The following is a 19,797-nucleotide window of genomic DNA, read 5'->3' as shown; positions in this document are numbered from 1 at the left end:
AAAACACACAGCTCGCCAGCAGCAGAAAGCCAGCAGATGATCCGACCATTTCTCCTTAGCGTGCGTTCAGCCACCCTAACCCTCTCCCCAAACCCAAAGGACAGCTGCTGTACAGGCTTTGAAATCATCGGGGAGCGAGACAAGCAGAACACGCAGTTCACCAGCAGCAGAAAGACAGCAGAGGATCCGACGGCATCTCCTTAGCGTGTGTTCAGCCGCACCCCCTTCACAACGCGAGCAGCGTTATACGTCCTGCGAGAAAGAGATGTAACCACACCAGGGGCCAAAAATAAAGGACAAGTATTGTTTTTACAAAAGTTTTAAAGTAAAAGTGAAAATAATGCATATGTAACAATTCCCATGAAAATAACAATCTCTTTAAATTGTATATCCGGTAAACCAAACCCGGGGGTGGGCGAGTGAAGCGAGCAGGGGGCAGAGCCCCCTAGTAATTAATTAAAACAAAGAGGCTGGTACACTGGGCCGGCATGTTCTCTCTGTGTATGTGGGGTATCCTCCAGGTGTTCTGGTTCCTCCCAAAAGACCGGCAAGTTAGGTGGACTGACGATCCTAAATTGGCCCGAGTGTGCGTGTATCCTGGGTTTATTCCCTGCCTTGCAAGCCATGCTATCTGGGATAGGCTCCAGCAGATCCCTGCAGTCCTGTTCAAAAAAAGCAGGTTAGAAAATGGCTGACTGACTGATGCTGGTAGACTAAAATTACTATAATAACGAACAACATACGTCCATGGTTTCAACTGTCTGTATTTTAAATGCACATTGAGAAATTGTAAAACAAGAAACACTGAACAATGACACCTAAAATTAAAAGTGTTTAACTGATTTTCAGTTTTAAATAACTGTATAAATTATACACTTGAGAACTACTGTTTTCAACAAAATCCTTCTGAATACGTGTTAAGATGTTTTAGCTACATCATAAATCACATCAATTTCAAAACCAAACTAATTTGCCTGAGCCTTAGAAACCATAAGCATCATCAGTCAGATATGAAACATTTCTAAGGTGTCTGTCTACAAACGTATGTAGAATAATTTAAAAATGATTCACTTCTTTATCTATGATTTGTCAGTCTGTGCAAAAATGTCAAACTTTCCTAATTATTTAAGAGTGTCAGTCAACACTCATATTTAAAAGAAGTTTGTAACAACTTAAACAAAAAGCAATGTATTCATTCTAAGAATTTCCATTTAAATACCCACACTTTATACTGAATTTTGTGGATTTGTATTTTCAGTTGGATAAGTCATTCAATTCCTATGTAATATGGTTCCACAATTCCAGGATAGAGGCAGCTTTAGACGGAAGATTATTAAAACTATTATTTGTGAACATAATGTACATATTGTGCAAAACCAAAGCAAACAGTCCACTGAGCAAGAAATGATTTTTTGACATTGCAAATCACTGACAACAGCATTACACATGAAATGAAACAATGAAGCACTGGCTTCAACATTGACAAATAATTAAAACAGTCACATATTAAGCATAATAAAAAGCATAGTGTAACATCAAATGGATGTTTACTAGACACTTACCTCAGGTAGCCCATTTAGCAAAGACTAAATTAACCTTGCATAACAATTGATTCACCCAGCTGTTAAAAGCTGGTGACTAAACAAAAATAAAAGTACAATAAGGGAGCTCACTGATTATTGACCAATGACATGAAAGATTGGAAAGATTAATCAGATTTGTAGACTTTCAGCCAATATGTATTGTGCAGGGTGGTGAATTTTTGTCACACCTGGAATAAACACATTCATGCGTTAAAATGATTCTGTCCTTGATGTCTAGTTAAAAGCCAAACACTCTTCCAATTGAACGAACAACGTTTCCAAGAAAGGAACCACAAGGACCTCTGCCTGTTCCTTGTGACCTGAGTTGCCTGATCTCTGCCTCCAATTGATCTGCTCTTTCTTTGAATCCTTGTTCAAGCATAGCTTTTTGTTCCTGCAAGAAGAGAAATCAAAAACTACATTTAGTTTAGTCCAGCTTCAAGCCAACAGTGTATACAGTAGTGAACAACCCTCTTCAACCCCATCAGCAATGTACATGGGAAAATATGCACAAAGACAGATGTACTACCTGCAGCTTTTTGTTTAGAAGTCTCTCGTGTTCCTGTACAGCTTTTCTTCTGTCACTTTCCATTTTGTCTTGGAGTTGCTGTATATGCAGATTGTAGGAGGAACGCTGATCTTCCAGTTGCATCTCTGTGTCCTTCAGCTTGGCATCTAAAGTTGCTGCTTCCCATTTAGCCAATTCCACTTTTGCTTGCTCCTCTGCAAATGAGATGATTAATGAATTTCTCTCTCTCACTTCTCCAATCCTACAATCAGGATTTTTCTGCAACCACACTACTGAATATCTACACAGATCTAGTAAATCATACTTTTGCCAGCATTCGTACAGAACTGTTTGCTAAATACTACTTTCAAAGTGGCGAAGTCACAACCCCTAAATTAAAAAATGTCAAAAGTTAGCCATGTTCACAAACACACTGAAGCAACTTGTACCATACAACTCCTAAAATATGGTCTAGCCTACTTGAAAGATCTGAAGGAAAGCACTTTAAAATTAATGAAGCTTGTCAGCACAGTTAATTACAAACGGATGAAAGAAGGTTTAGTTATGGTCATAATCAAAAGATGACAATAAATTATTTATTTTAAAAACTTCAAGACTCACAGAAGTGTGCAGAACTTAAAATCTCCTTATTGGATATACAGAAACACAATTATGATATGTGTACCTTGCCACTTGTTCAGCTACATTTGAAATGTATTATATTTAGTTTACACCCGACTTTGTAATTTCAACTCAATGAAATGCATAAATAGTTTGTTTATTACTAACGTGTTGATATCTTAACTAAATTGTTACTTATTTGTATTCGTGACCAGTCACTGTTATACACTGAGCATATACAGTATATAATAATAATATAAACTAAGAAGATAGTATGATTTACTTCACCTTTCTGTTGTTTCTCATTTTCAGTCATAGCTTTGTCTGCAGCAAGAATCATTGATCCTCTAGTGTCCTTTTCCTTCAGATAGTCACTTAATGTTTCTTTTGCCTGAAATGAGGGGACAATAGAATGGGCTAAAGATATGGATGCAAAGGTGCTGTATTGCAGATTAGTCTTGTGCAGTATACTAGTAGTTAAAAAGTACTGGACAACTAAAATTTGTACCATCATTAAGCCAGCTTTTGTACTGGAAGTAAATGATTGTGCTATTGGAAACGCTTCAGTTATTTGCCTCCGTTTTATTGTGGTACTGGTACTGAGGTACAAAAGATGGTATCAGTACCAGTCAATATTTTAGTGCCAATCCAACACTACTGCAGATACAGTATCCTAACTTAGTCTGGAATGGATACATGTTACCTACAAGCAATCTAGAAAGGAATGATCAGCTGATAACAAAATGTGTAGCTTTTAAAATTCTCTTTTACCAAACTCCTAAACTATATGGGTTCTCAAAGCTTGATAGTGCCCTTAAAACAGCCTATAAGCAAGCAACCCTCCAGGGATAAACAGGGTCAGCTGCCTTGTTCCTATAATACCTTTATTCCCTTTCTTGTAGCTTCATTGTACTGGCTTATGGTATTTCCCAAGTCTTGTTGGAAATCTTCATAACCACCTGGCTTTAGGTAGTAATTATTTTCTAAGGAGTACTCCAAATCTTCCCCCATCTGCAGGAGGAGAGCCACACAAAAATTCTTTGACTGCTCAGCATTCTTTTGACAAATATCTTCATATTCTTTCTTTATACGTTCCTGCATGAAAAATAAACAGTATTTAAACTAGGGAACTGAAACGGGAGCAACAATTTCAGAAGACAAAGGCCCCACTGACTCCAACATGAGCAACCACTTACCGCCAGCACTGCCTGGAATTTTTGGTCATCATCTTTAAAAGAGCGAGACATGAATATATGAAGAGCTTCTTTCTCACACTGGCTATGCAAATCTGACATTTCTTTTTGGTCCTCTGTAGGTAGATCAGCTTTCTTATTTATCTCCTCCTTATAGTGTTGAAAGGCCATTTGCACTGCACTAGAGTTCTCAATTTCTGCCAAAGCATGGACAGCATTCTCTAGACATGGGATCTTTCCACAGCGGATTGCATCTACGTAAGTAACAGCCAACTTCGCCAGTACTGCAAAAAATCACACAGTAGAGTTTTAACTGTTCTTTCATATGTGTTGTCTAATTCATAGCTTTAACCTCAATGAAAAAGCACATTTTGAAATGAAAGAGAGAATAGGTTTATAGGTTCATTATTGTCACCTGCACAGAGTTTAGTGAAATTCTAACTAGTATGTACTAATCAACAGGCAACACATCATCACTGTCTGGTATCATGATAAGTGAGTATAACTATCTTAACCTGAAATATCTGTCTTTCTTTTTACCTGAAAAATCTCAGAACAACTTTGTCATAACCAACATTATGACAAATTCAAAATGCTACATAGTCACTTTATAATAAACTGCAAGTGAATAATCTTCATGTCATGAAGAAGTACTTCACTCTAATTTCTCCATTACAATTTCTGTTGGAGGCTTCCAGGCAATCTATATAAAGTGCCTGGGCTCGCTGCCTATTTCATTACACTGCTTATTCATATTTATTCTGTGTAAACCAAAAAGCTAGATAAGCCTCCCATGTGTACAGCAGAGAAAAACTGTTTTTGCACCAACATTTAACTCCTTTAATAACATTATGGTGAAGACCATGAAAGTCTAAAGGTGAACATTATAAAATGACACTGACTTGTAGTAACTGGACCTTAGGCTTATATCACAGATTAAAAATAAGGATATCTTACATCCATTTTTTATTGCCTGTTTTGGCACACACAACAGCAAAGATACCAAGAATGCCTAAGGGTGTTAATATGCTACCTACAATACAGTTGCCATTACAGAATGCTAACAAAAAGCTACAGATTTTGATAAACTTGCCTCTCAGTAGTAAACAATTAATAATCATGAGAGAAGAACACCTTACTTCCTTATGTACAATGGCTGACTTGATGGGGTGGGTTAAAGCAAAGCCCAGTATAGGGAAACAGAGCATTTGCAGTCTTGATGTGCTAGAGATGATGCAGCCTAGCAAGTAAGCTGTTAGTCCTGGATTCAGTGGCTTACATACCATGTCTAGTATTCCCCCCGGGAATATTCATAATTTATTGTTATACAACATTGAATCACAGTAGATTTAAATTGGGTTTATTGACATTGATCAACAGAAAAAAAAAAGATTCTTTAGTGTCTTTCTGACTCCTCAAAATTAGATTCCAAGCCTTTGTCATCTCTTTATTTTTGGTACAAGCTGCATGCAATATCTGAAGGTCATAGCACTAAAATAGAAGTGACAACATGTTGATGGTGATTCTTCTCCTTAGCATTGAAATTAATGATTAACTAGAACATACTTATTGGACACTGTACTAATAATTACCTAAAACAGGGGTTCTCAAATGTGGTCCTGGGGACCCACTGTGGCTGCAGGTTTTTGTTCCAACCAGATTCATAATTGATGACAACACCTGACAGCACTGATCTTATTTAATTAGCTAGTGTTTTTTTCTTTTATTCTATTTTCAGAAAAGCACAGCAGCATGATTTTTACATTTATAAGACATTTAGGAATATTTCTGCGTTTGCTACAGATTTAAATGCTTAACTCTCTTTTGATGATTTCATTATATTCTGCTCTTTCTCTGTGCAGTTTTCCCCCTTCATTGTATCTTATTAATGATAATTAAAAATGAGCAGAACAGACACCCCGGCAAACAACACACTGAATAATCAAAGGCTTCAACTACTCTAGCATCAGACCAGCTAATTAGTATAAATAATGGATCAATTAAACAATTAGAACACCTGGAGAAAAAGAAAAAAAATTAAGCAAGACTTGCATAGATGGTCAACCCTTCATCTCACTCTAGCTGGAAGAATTAACGTTGTTAAGATGAATATCCTTCCTACGCTTCTTTTTTTATTTCAAAACATTCCAATATACATCAATAAATCATTTTTTAAGCAATTAGACTCAACCATAACCTCATTTATTTGGAACTCAAAACATGCACGTATCCAAAAAACGACCCTACAAGACCTCAGGCAGAAGGTGGCATGGCTCTACCTAATTTTCAGTTTTATTACTGGGCAGCAAACATACAAGCTATAAGAACCTGGACACAAATAGATGAACATACATAGGCTTGGTCCGCAATAGAAGTAAAACCCTGCAGTACTTCTTTATTTTCCCAGCTCTGTGCTCCAATAAATGCAAGTTATCGCAAATATACTAATAACCCAATGGTGCTTCATTCACTCAGAACATGGAACCAATTTAGAAAGCAATTTAAGATGGAAAATCTTTTATCTGTGGCACCTCTGCAGGAGAACCACCTCTTTCAACCCTCACAAAAGCCAAGCAAAATGACACCTTTTATTGGCTAACTAAAAAGATTACAATATGCAAGCTTTCGAGGCAACTCAGGCCCCTTCTTCAGGCAAGATGAAAACCCTCACAAACATATCTAGTTTTTAATATATGGAAAAGATTTGGGATTAAATTGCTCAGAGATCTTTATATAGACAATATCTTTGCATCCTTTGAACAATTACATTCCAAATTTAACCTTCCAGCTACACATTTCTTTCACTATCTTCAAATTAGAAACTTTGTTAAACAGAACCTGCCCGATTTTCCTCATCTTGTACCCTCCACCATGCTGGAAAAAATACTGCTCAATTTCGAGGACTTAGACACCATTTCTGCAATATATAAAACTTTATTAGAGTCCCTTCCTTTCAGAGATCCAAGAGGACATTGGGAAAAAGATCTCTTAATATATCAGAAAAGGAGTGGAAGATAGCAATGCAGAGAATTCACTCGAGCTCCATATGCGCAAAGCATAGAATTATTCAACTCAAAATTATATATCAAGCTCATCTGTCTCGCTTAAAACTGTCCAAAATATTTCCAGGGCAAGATTCAACCTGCGAACGCTGCAACCAAGCTCCTGACTCACTGGGTCACATGTTTTGGGCCTGCACCAAATTAACATCATTTTGGACCAAATTTTTAAGTGCCTTTCAGACAGCCTTGGTGTCACAATCCCTCCTAACCCATTAATAGCTGTGTTTGGTGTTCTTCCAGATGGATGTGAAGTGGAGAAGGACAAACAAACTGTGACTGCATTCACTACACTTTTGGCACGCAGACTTATTTTGTTAAATTGGAAGAATCCTAACTCTCCTCTGATAAGTCAGTGGGAAACCGATGTTTTATATTATTTGAAATTGGAAATAATCAAATTCTCAGTTAGAGGATCTGTACAGAACTTTTTCAAAACCGGGCAGGATCTAATCAATAATATTTTAGAATAAGAAGAAATAATTATTTGCGCATTTCTTTTCCTTCTCCATTTATCTTTATTGCCCTATCTATCTATCTATCTATCTATTAAGCTCAACAATTTAGGTACGTTTACAAGCTTCAAGTATTACTCCTTTGTCAATGCTCTCCTTCTCAGGGGTGGGGTTTGATTTGTTTTTAATCCTATTTTTTGTAAAAATTGATCTATTTTTATAGAATGATTACAATAAAATTAATTAAAAAAAAAATAAAAAAAAGAACACCTGGAAAAGTAGAATGAAAATCAATATGAAAATATTGTTAAAAAGAAAAATATACATTATTTCCATATAACTGCTTACATTTAATTTTTTTTTTAACCAAACTTGGTTTTCTAATTTCTATATTGTTCCCAAAACTCAGAACTTGGGAAATAACAGTTCACTTAATTAGCCCAGGAGTCCAATTAAAAACAGAAGCTGATTGGAACAAAAACCTGCAGCCACAGGGGGTCCCCAGGACTGAGTTTGGGAAGCACTGACCTAAACATTTGATGAACAAGGTGCAATGCCATCTGACCATTCCCAATGGTTCCCTAATTTTAAGCTACCAATGTTGCTGCTTATCTTTTCTTGCTGAAATCATTTTAACATAACATTCTCAAGCTCACTTAATACAATCCAGGGTCACAGGACCTGAACTCCTTGCAAATTTGGGAGCAAAGGAGAAATCAACAAAGGACTGGGCAGTAACCCACGGCATGATCAGCTCACACCCCCACACACACAGTTTAGAATTGCTAATTAATCTAACATGAAGGTCTTTGGGATGTGAGAGGAAACTGGAGTACCCAAAACAAACAAATAAAAACAAAACCCAGACACTGGGAGAACATGCAAATTCCACACTGACAATGGTGTGGGATTTGAAACCAGAACACTATATTGATGAAGCAGCAGCATTGAAGTAATTTACTACACACAGATCTCATTGCAAATAATATGGACCTTCTTCAAATGAGGATATTTTTAGTGCTGCTTTTCTATATGACATGATCTCAGATGTGTAATTAATATCAGAATTCATTGTACTTACAGAAGCCAGTGACACCAATGCCTCCTTTGAGGGTTTTGGGCATTGAAGCACCCAATATATGGTCACAAAAAGCCTTTGCTTGATTTACAAAGTCAGGCTCCAGCTCACACTCTTCAAGCATTTCCAGCTTTTGCAAATTTGCCCTGGAAGATGGACGATCAAAAACAAAACACTTGCGCCATGGAAAATAGGTCTGGATACACTCCCGTGGCATGTTGTATTCTAGAACTTTTTTGGATGTTCCTGCAAGAAAAAGAGCAAGTTAAAAACTGCCACTCACTTCAGTAACCACAAGCTACACTACAGGTGAAACAAAGCTGAAAAAGCTTTGCCCAAAGAAGCTGTAAATTACTCAGAATGCTATGCACTAACTGTTGGAGAGAACAGTAATGACTTTATTCATTATTACAACAATTATACACCAACCGATTTCATTTTACCTAGTGTGGTTGCATAAAATTCCTTAACAAAGCAATCAAATTCACTGTTCTAAATAACATAATGCATCCATTGAAATAATATATGTAATTACAGTATAAATGCAATGAAACCCAACATAGCACTAAAAAAGGTTACTATAACAAGAGGAGACACATTTGCAGGAACAATGAATACCCACAGTAATGTGAAGAAGACCAAATATATCAAACTGAGAAGGATTCAGGAAAGAGAAAAAACAAAAATACCAAGTTAAATTTTTTTTTCTGTTAACCAAAACCCTTCTAGCACTTAATGGGTCTTCAGCTCTTGCCTACCCACTGGGATAGTGACACTACATTAAAATTACCACCAAGCTTTTCAAGCCTGATCCAGCAGCTAAAACCAGCGGTTTGTCTGGGACTAAGAAGAGTTTACAGTCAGCTTGTGTCAGCCTATCATACTAACAAAGACCACCAAAGAAGCTACTAAGTGAAAAAAACAAATTGTGACAAAGAGGTGTAAATATGATAAGTATTTCAAGCTGGATTTCACTAGTATCATTATAGGTGATTACCTATTAATTTACAATGAAGTGTGTTGGCTGTCATGAGGGGAAAATGTTGAGCCATTTGTTTGAGTTACAAGTTGAGATTAAATTAATTCTGTTCACACTTTCATACTGCTTGCATGATGCCAATTGGTTCTCAAGAATAAGCTACCTTCCTGACATATTTTTCTTAAATATTTAATGGGCATGCTTAAACTAAGGCAATGATTCAAAAGCTTGAATTCTGATGTCATTGTTTAGATAAGGACAATACACAGTTTTTTTTTCCTTCCCAGAACACACTCCTTTTTTCAAACATGTTGTCTACCAGGGCATTTCACACAGCTGGCTCTCAAGTTACTTGACTAGTTTTATGCGCTTGCTGCAACAAAACATCTGGATTTGTATTCCTTTCAGTTTCTGGACCAGCACCCCCACTCATGGTCTCTCACTAACTGAGCAATTTAAAAAAATGAACATCAACACAAACCTCTAGTGGAAAACATGCTGAACATCCACAGCTTTGCAACATGGCTATGATGTTTCTGTTGCCTTTTCCAACTACTTACTTCTGTGAGAGTGGTTTTCTTGTCCTCACTACATTTAAAATTGAGTACAGATATAGACTTATGTTGAGAACAGCTGAAGTCTAAACTGTCCAGCATTTTTCTAAAGTTACAGAAACTGTGCTCAAAGTCACAATTTTTCCTATTGCGTGAAGTCTATATTCTGCAGGCCAGTTATTGGCACTTGTATTGGTAGTGGTATGTACAAGGAATTTTTCTGCAGAAAACAGAAACTGTTTCCTTAAGCGGTATGTAAAGAGTCTGCGAACCTGAAATGGAGTATTTAATCTTAAAAAAAATTGGGAACCATTGCTGCAGAGTAATAGAGATCCCTGGTGCCTGCTGGTTCAGCTGCCAACTACAGATTTCTCCCCAGGAATTAACTATTTCTTCAACATTGGTGGTGCTACTCCAGTTACCCTGCTGGGGCATTCAGTACACATACAGGGCTTTCTACCATCTGTAGGCCCAGACTCCTTATCCTAGCATGTTAAGGTAATCTTGTTTCCAGTGTAGTTCTCTCTCTGTCTTCTCCAGGAATCTTGCGTTGGGTTCTACCCTGTTCTGTACCATGCAGGTGGTGCTATTGATAGGTGGGCATTGCTTAACACTGGAAAGTACAACTTTAGGTGGAAATAAAGCACACATAACAAATTAAATGACCCATAGCTAAAGATTCAATTGTAGTATGTACATCAATAAAGAAAAAGTGCTCATTAGTTGAAATATACATGACAGAAAAGGATACTCATAGAGAGAAATAAAAAAACTATAGTTATTATTATCAGGAACAGCTAAAGGACAGAAGCAGCAAGGCTACTGCCTCAGGCAGTATTTTGGGTTAACCTTTTCTTAACATTCAGAAATAGTATCTTGTAATATAAAGCTAAGGGTGACCCTTAAGAATTACATGGACATTCAGTACATTATTTATATATACTGTACCTGTAAAAATATGAGAAGTATTTCATCATAAAGTTTAAAATTAATTAAAAATTAATCATACTGATGAAACCTAACAAACAACTGTAATTACCAACAACATGCCGTTTTCAAATTGTTTGCAGTGCAGGAAATTTGCAAACTGGTCAGCTCATGATGGCAAGTGCTCAGAGTGCTTTGAGTGGAATCATCAATGCTGAATAAAATGACAAAAGTCTAGGAACCTAAAGAACAATGATTATTCATAAACATTTATGTATGTACGATTCCTGTTTATACTTCCCTCGTTAATAGAAGCAAATACTGCAACATCATCATTGAATCAATGCACGATGCTCAGCAAGAGCCTATAGAGAACTTTTCTAGTGTGACAGGAGCAAATATGGAGAGTATAGAGTATAATTATCAAATCATTTAGGTTTACTAACAACAGAGAACAACATTATATGGAGTTTTAACAGACGTTTCACTGTAAGATCATTCGAGGGATGCTTAATTCAGCCTATAGGAATCCATTCAAAGTTCAGAGTTGCAGTTCCGTTGCTGTGCTTAATGTTTCATTTTAATTTGCCGCATCTGTGTCTCCTATACAACATTAGTTCAAGAATTATTATTGTTATACAGTATTATTATTATTATTTTTGTTGCTGCTGCTGGATTATTATGTCTGTTGTACCCTTTAATTATTTGCCCCCAATGTTTATGACAGGTTGGCACGCATGTATATTGCATTGTATACATACTGATTATGTTGGTCTGAAAAATTGTGCTAATTTCTGGAATTTATTGTCAGTCACAATGTCTGTTAAGAAATTCTCTTAAGTTTGCACTGTGTGTGTTTAGTTAAAAAAGGCAAATGCTTTTAGCATGCAGGACACTCTGAAACAGCCAAGCCAAAAGGAATAGGTGGAATGACACAGCTGAGTTTCATTTTGCATTCAGTTTCATATTATGGAAGTGTATTATTTATGATGCTGGTTTTGTGTTTAATCATTTTAAAGCTAATCTTTTTCATTGTTTCAAATTTTATCCAAAAATAATGCATATCTTTTTTTGTTTAATTTTCATAGAATGCCAACTATCATGAAGTCTGTATAAAAATGTGTATTGTATATGAATTAAGAGTATTGTCTAATACCTAGTACAAATGTACGGGTGGCAGGGAAGCAAAAATGTACTTTTCCTCATGCAGCATGATTATTATTGTTATTAAATCTGGGAAGTTTTGACAATCAGGGAGTGTTTAGATAATGATAACATAATCACGCTTACCACTTTTGAGCTGTAGGGCAGTCTCCAGGTATTGATCTTCAGTGATGGGCTTACCATCTTTCTCCAATTCGAGGGTGAAGTCTCTCACTGCCCAAACAAATGAAGGAAAAAACCCGGAAAACCCTGTTGAGCTTTCCTCTTCTGACTCAACTTGCGATTTTACCTTAATGTGCTTTGTTAATTCTGTCACGTAGCTGTCATACCAGTTAAGGATAAAAGGTAATATTACACCAGTAAAATTAATCTAAAAGATTAAAGGATAGCTGGAGAACAGAAAGAAGACACCATAGAAAAGTTGGACAATGCAATACTTATGTCCATATAAACTAAATCTCATTCAAATATGATCAACTTTAGACATTTACCTAAGCAGAATTTCACACCTTCTGACTGCAATGTTCTGTGTGCAGCAGCAGAATGGTAGACTGACAGGTCTCCATCCAGTGATGAGCCAGTCTTTAGCTGCCATGTTTACCATGTCCCTAACAGTAAATGGATTCTGTGCACTTTATATAGTAATTATATTCTACTAAATGGCTGCACATTCAATGAATCAGGGTGAAAATGTTCTCTGAAACTGAACCACAAGATAGACATGAAAGAACCTAATACGAGACCAGAACTTATATTAAATATACCATATATTCAGGTAGACAAGCAGATATTAAGCATTGTATTTCTCTTTCTTCTAACGGCTTGGGAAGGCTTCTTGTCTTGGCGAAATCAACGGCAGCACACTCTATCAGATTCTGCTATTTTTTGGTAATCATTTATCATTTGTTTGCACTGACTGAGTAAAACCAAAAAGGATAAATTTAGGAAAGCCTTTTAGAAAAGCCTATTAAGATCAGAGTAGGGTCGACAAGTTCAACAACTTAACACGTAAACAAAAGCTTCCCAGAGTAAAGAGCTTGTGTTCCAATATTTACAATATGTTGCTTGCAACTGGAGCCTTCATTTCTATACATATAAAATCCAACGTCTGTCTGTATGTCTGTCCGCTTTTCACGAGAGAACTACTTAACAGATTTTAGATCAGGTTTTTTTCTATAATTTGCTTGAACATTCCAGTTGATTTTGCGACTTTCCTCATTGTGTTAAGTATCACAGTTCGCTTGCGGTAATGATTTATTTGTGCGAATCCCACAGACATGTAGCGGGCGGGGCCCTCCTCACTCAACTGTCAGCCTCGGGGCGTGTACCTTACCTCTGCTTAGCTAGCGAACGAGTGAACTACATAATGGATTTTGATCGGGTTTATTTCTATAATTTGCTTGAACATTCTGGTTGATTTCTCTTATTGCACTAAGAATCATAGTTTGCTTACAGGAGCGATATATTTGCGCTAATCTGAGACAGAGGCTGCGGGCCAAGGGGATGGAGAAACGTGACGTCAGGACTGGGGAGCCGGGCAGGGCCCTTCTCACTCACATGCCAGCCTCCGTTCGAGTCAATGTGGTTCTTTGTTTCGGAGTGTACCTTGCCTCCACTTAGGTAGTGATACCTGTTTGTTCATTGATTTTTAAAGTTTGTTCCGTTTCACTACTACACAGGCAGAGCTGTGGGGGATGGCTAGTTTTATATAAATTAGGACAAAATGGTTCCAAATAAAAATCATTAATTAAAGTAACACCTAGGCCTCTACCTTTGGGTGATGTTATACAAGCTGACTTTAAATAACTCAATACTTAATACAGGAATGTAATGGCAGAGTGTATTTTTCTGACTTAACCTTAAGCTTCACACACAGGATATAAGCCAAGAGGTAACACGATTTAAATTCACCACATGCACCAGCCAGATAGGCTATTAACCTCATGGTCTTGGGTTCACTGGTTGACTCTTAGAACCCACAAATATGCACAGTATGTGAATTGGCAATTCTGGATTTGCCCTGTGTATATGACAGATTGCGGCTGTGCCCACAGTGTACCATTCAAGGCTTGTTTCTGTTGCAAACTCAATGCTGCTGTGACAGAATGTGGCCTCCTGCAAAGTTCAAATGCACATCAATAGCAAGCAACATTTTTTACCTTCCCAGATGCCCTGATGGGGCAAATACAAGTTGTAACTCCCTGTGGATAAATGGAAGGTGTTAAAGGGTCAAAACTCTCTGAGGGGCACAATAAGAGAGTAAGCTATTAAAAACTAAAAAAAAAAAATAAAATAAAAGCAAGAATAGCAAAAACAACTAAAAGCTAACTTTCATATTTTTATTCCCAATCATGGTATATGTTAATTTTCTACATGAAATTGGGTTCCAAAGTGAAGAAAACTGTACCAATTTTGAAAAATGACTAATGTTTTATAAGGAGCTAATGGGTACCTGGGTTCCAATGGAAAAAAAGCCTTAAAACTTACTGAATATGTCCTCTTTGAAGTAGCAAATGTTTCAATTTAAATAAGCATGCCTTTCGGGTTTCTGAGGCATGCTTGAGAGAACAAAAGTAAACCGGAAATAATTCATTTTATCATAGTTTGTTGGTACTTTGTACACTTTAGAAACAATTTCAAATTATGATATACTGCGATTGTGAAGAAATAACTTCAACTTGAAAAATTGTGATTTATGTTGTAATACAGGTAGTTACTCTGGTATAAATGGATACAATTAGAATTATATTTTAACAGGTTTAATGCTAATAAAGGTAACACAATTTAAAAACAAAGTCAAGCTGAAACACAATGTGTACAAACTTTATTATTTGCATTACCCAGACTGCCTTTTCTGGTGCCGTATATATGCATTCTTATGCATTAGATATACTAACATACTGACACTCCCCATAAAGATATGGGAATGTATTATAATAACTGAATGAAAATAATTTTAGCACACCAGTGTCCTCTAGAAATGAGCTAAGGATACTGCAGGTTGAGAAGAGCCTCATTGTTGATAGTTCCCATGCTGTTGTATACCAATGTGCTACTAAGAAGGACAGCCATTGCAAAGATCCAGTTGTCATTCTTTTGATCTCCCTAGCAAAAGAAAAAGTGTACTTAAAAGAACCAAAAAAAAAAAAACTAAGTGCATTTTAATTACATACCTATTAATATTTAGTCATTTTTTACCTATGGTATATTTATATTAACAAACACAATATCGAGAAAAGCCAAGCAAAATGACACCTTTTATTGGCTAACTAAAAAGATTACAATATGCAAGCTTTCGAGGCAACTCAGGCCCCTTCTTCAGGCCTCGAAAGCTTGCATATTGTAATCTTTTTAGTTAGCCAATAAAAGGTGTAATTTTGCTTGGCTTTTCTCTACATTCATAATGGCTAACACGGTACAACACCCTAGTACTAAACACAATATCAAAAGGGATGAAGTGGATCATAATAGGATCATTTTTTCTCATCATAACAGCAAGCTGGATTTTTGTGAACAATGTCAACATTCTTTTTATTACTTGGAAAACATGCAGCTGACAAAAGTGTGAATTCTCTATACATGATCATTTTGAGGTGTATGATACCATTCAAGGCAACCAATAGCATGCAATGTTAAAATTGTCATTTTTGTTGGAGAGCTCAAAAGTCCTCATCTTTCAGTGCAAAATATGCCATACACAAAACATGTTCTGCTCAGCATTTCTTTAGATAAGACTGACTGCCATTACAGTATTTAATGCTGTTCTATAAGGACAATGAATGGAGGACTGAACTTTAGCTTGCAGGCTTTGCTGCCATCTAGTGTTCTTTTAGTCCTTAACATGAATTTTGTCCACCTCTATCTTCTATCCTTTATGTTGACTTTAGAGTTACAGAAGAAAAACCTCAAAAGCAAAGTATCCTATACATACTTAATCAAGGACAGATTTGGTGATGCAAATTGAACAGTTAAGGGCAGTGCTGTCATAACCATGGTACTACATATTGGCCATTGTCGTTACAGAAAATGGAATGTAGGAGGTATGTAATTAGTCAAAAAATGATGGGTAATGAGATATGGTGAAGAAGAAGTTGGTAACCGGCTATTGTAGATACAACATTGCACATGCTCTGATTGAACACTACTGTCTGGTTCACACTAATTTCTGTATTGTCTCTGTGTGAGGATATGGTGGTTAATAGTCTCAAGGTACAAACCAGACTCACTGCTGAAGATGGGCTGATGTCAACAATATGTAGCAAGGCTGATTAAGACTGAAAGTGTATTCTGGCTAAACTAAGGATTTTGTTCCTCACCAGGATCAGTTTTAGAACAAAGGTAACAAATTAATATCCTAATAATACATGGACAGCACATCGGTGCAGTGGTCATGCTGCTACCACCTAATATCAAATAACTTGTGAAAGAATGCTATAACATCAGAAACAATGTTTGGAATAAAAAAATAACATATAAATAAAAATCAGTTTTTTTTTTTTTTTTTAGTTTTACTGTATGTGTCTGACAAGCACAAATAATCAGTGCAAAAATCATAAGCACCAAACTCAACATCAACTAAAAAGTAAAAGAGGTGTTCATTTAATGTTAACCTGTGTCTCATCTCTGTCACTGGGAGGAGTGTTCCAGAAATGGCGGCATTCTAATGATATTTAAGTTCTGAATGTTAGATTTCCCAAGTATATGTATTCATTATGCTATGTGTGCGTCTGTGTTTTAGTAACAAATCATGGCACACTATTGGTGTGAAAAGTTGAGACATGGATTAATGGAATGAGGTACATAGGGTACTTCAAAGATTACTCCCAGTAAGACTAGTATTTCATTTTATTTTTGCTGAACTATACAGTACTACTTTTTTTTTAACCTTAGCACTGTGAATCAAGAATTTGTATGCCCTCATAATCCCTCCAATCCCCTTCACCTACAATAATGGCACATTTAGTCCTTTAAAGATGTTTTGCATTCTGAACTATGAGGTACAAAATATAGTGCAAAATGAAATGACCAGAGATTGTGAATTGGTATAACACAGGACATTAAAAGCATTTTTAAAATGTTGAGATGAGCAATACCTTCTCCACATCTCCAAGCCCTTCTGTGTCCAATAGCACTAGTGTATGGCCAGGTTTTTTAGGGTGAGGTAGGCACCACATCCAAATACCTTTTGTTTCGGACTGAATAGTTGATCCCAGAGAAAAACCTGGAAAAGAAAAATTTGGAGGGAAGAAGGAGTCTGAATTAATAAATGTCAATCCTCCCAATGGAATAGTTCATTCACAATTGAAAATTCACAAAGGCTTCTTCACTTTGAGAAATATCTATGGATACATAAGGAATCTGCACTTTTTTCAACTAACTGCATCATTTTTAATATTTTCCAGTGACATTTCACTCTCAGCCAATATAATGCTGTAATCCATAAAATCATACTGTGAGCAGAATATCAGCATTTCCATGCATTGCCTCTAAAGATTGACAACTATCAGTTTCTCAATATTTTTTAAGGGAAGAAATTGTTTGTAATTTTCTTTTTTTTTTTTTTTAACTTTTAAATATTAATTTAACGACAATGTTGCCCTCACTCCTGTGTGTTCCTTTTATCATTTGGCTTAATGCACAAAAAAAGAAAAGAAATAATCGGAAGATTGACAAGAATTAGGAAAAATGTAATAAAGAAACTCAAACAAACTTACAGTACCTGTTGGTTTACCAGCCAACTTGTTCATTAGGAAAGATTTCCCAGTGCGATAAAGTCCCACAATGGCCACAACTACCACTGGCTGCTGAATGGACTCAAGTAGCATTAAAGCACTCTGACACATTTGTAGCTGATTGTCCTTTGTATTTTCTATAAGGCATACTGGGGTATCCATTTGTATGCTGTCCAGGACACTCTCCAAATGGCTGCCTGAGGCATTTACACGTGAATATATATCCTGAAACACCAGATACATTATACTTGAATATACAGAATTGCTATTATTATACAAAACTCTGATAAACAATATACCTTGATTTAACAATATTATTGACTATTTTAGAATGGCATTACCTGGAATTCCAGGGAAGGTCTGCCACACTCTGCTTTGTTTCTTGATGAAGTGTCTTCTCCAACATATGGGGTAAATTTGACCTGAAGTTAAACAAATTTAATCAGATACTTCTGACTGGACAAACTGATGAAATATTAAATCAAAATGTCAAATCACACACACAAAAGTCATAATTTAGAAGACATTACTTTGCATTGTTAATTTATAAGATGACAACCTAACACTTTATTCATAATTTCAAACAGCTTTAGCTGTAAATCCGGGATTATCATGTTTAACAAAAAAAAACAAAAACATCTGAGAAATGAAAGCTGATAGGCAGCCAAAGAATTCAGTAAAAAATAGCAGTCACTGCAGAAGTTAGCCAAGGAAGTGAAAGCTCTAATAATGAAACGAAACCTGGGAAACTTACGTTAAAGGCAAGAGTGAACCTGCGCCCACCGCCAATGAGCTTAAAATATTAAATCCACAGGAAAAATATAAAATTTGATTTTCAGCAAAAATTATTTTTAGTTTGATTAAAAACGGTAGACTATGTCTTTAGTCAAGAAGTTCAGAAAAATCAGGAAAACCTTTAACAGTAACAAAGTATTGACAAAGAGTGAAATCGATTATGAGAAACCAGAACTAAGTCACAAAACTTCATATTTTCTAAAATTTAACAGATTATCACAAGGCATTTAAAATTAAATAGTCACGATAAACTGAAGACCTTCCAATTACCCTTTATTCATTCTATTTAAGGCAGCACAGTAAAACAGTGGTTAAAACAGCTGTCATCATGGGGAGAGAATCCAGGATTTGAATGCCATGCCTTGCCATTGTCTGTGCAGTCTTTACTTTCACATTGTCCTTGTGTCTGAGTGGGTTTCCCCTCAATACTCGTGTGTTCCTCTCCACACCCAAAGATGGGCTGGTTAGCTCAGCTGGCAATTCCAAATTGGCCTCTGTGTGAGTAGAAACAGCACTGATAACCACTATGCTATCATGCCATTCAGGTTAAAAGAATAGTCAGATGGACACAAACATCTTTAATGGTGGGCCCAAGGTTGGCTATTAAACTTCAGCTCAAGGAATCTGCAGTCATTTTCCAGCATGGATATTCCTCTTATTTAGTGTTCACCCTGTGTCTACAACTACAACCTGCATGTTAGCAAAGAGTTTTTTCTATATAGACCTGATTATCCTGGTATGAGCTGTGGTTCCCCATGAATCTTAGTAAAGTATTAAGTGGATAAACTCCTCAAACTCATGTACATTTACTTTTTTACATGTATTTGCATAGCAGACTCTCTTATTCAAAGCGGTCTAAAAAAGAAGTCAACATAATTGAGTAAATGTCACTCTGAGGGACTGTTTGGGAACAAATTCACAATACAATCTAAATATTTTCATATTTTTAATACCAATAGGTAAAATGACTTCATTACTAGTGCAAAGTGGGCCAGGAATTAGACATTAATGTTCAATCTTTTATTTACTTTAGCTGCTGGAGATACCCGACTTTCAAAGAATGGAGAAATGAGGAAATTGGCTTTAAGGAGAAACAAGTACATTAAAGTTTACTCTGAATGTAAGGTGTACAAGCGACTGCTATGACCT

General features: G+C 36.2%; 1 protein-coding gene across 2 annotated transcripts in view; it reads right to left on the bottom strand.

Annotated features, from left to right (window-relative positions):
* Positions 1-819: 819 nt before the first annotated feature.
* Positions 820-19,797, bottom strand: part of LOC114668194 (guanylate-binding protein 1-like) — a 31,940-nt gene continuing 12,962 nt past the window's right edge. For both annotated transcript variants that reach the window (XM_051920591.1, XM_051920592.1), the window contains 11 exons: positions 18,195-18,275; positions 17,841-18,078; positions 17,215-17,342; positions 15,117-15,226; positions 12,248-12,441; positions 8,501-8,743; positions 3,909-4,189; positions 3,595-3,807; positions 3,001-3,103; positions 2,113-2,306; positions 820-1,977 (listed from right to left, as the gene is read on the bottom strand). In XM_051920591.1, the coding sequence (XP_051776551.1) occupies positions 1,822-1,977; positions 2,113-2,306; positions 3,001-3,103; positions 3,595-3,807; positions 3,909-4,189; positions 8,501-8,743; positions 12,248-12,441; positions 15,117-15,226; positions 17,215-17,342; positions 17,841-18,078; positions 18,195-18,275 (1,941 nt within the window). In that variant the 3' untranslated portion in view covers positions 820-1,821. The remainder of the gene's footprint in view (positions 1,978-2,112; positions 2,307-3,000; positions 3,104-3,594; positions 3,808-3,908; positions 4,190-8,500; positions 8,744-12,247; positions 12,442-15,116; positions 15,227-17,214; positions 17,343-17,840; positions 18,079-18,194; positions 18,276-19,797) is intronic.

Source organism: Erpetoichthys calabaricus, chromosome 17, assembly GCF_900747795.2.
Source record: "Erpetoichthys calabaricus chromosome 17, fErpCal1.3, whole genome shotgun sequence".
NCBI classification, from domain to species: domain Eukaryota; kingdom Metazoa; phylum Chordata; class Cladistia; order Polypteriformes; family Polypteridae; genus Erpetoichthys; species Erpetoichthys calabaricus.
The sequence above is the reverse complement of the archived record's forward strand: the minus strand, read 5'-3'. Positions and strand labels throughout refer to the sequence as shown.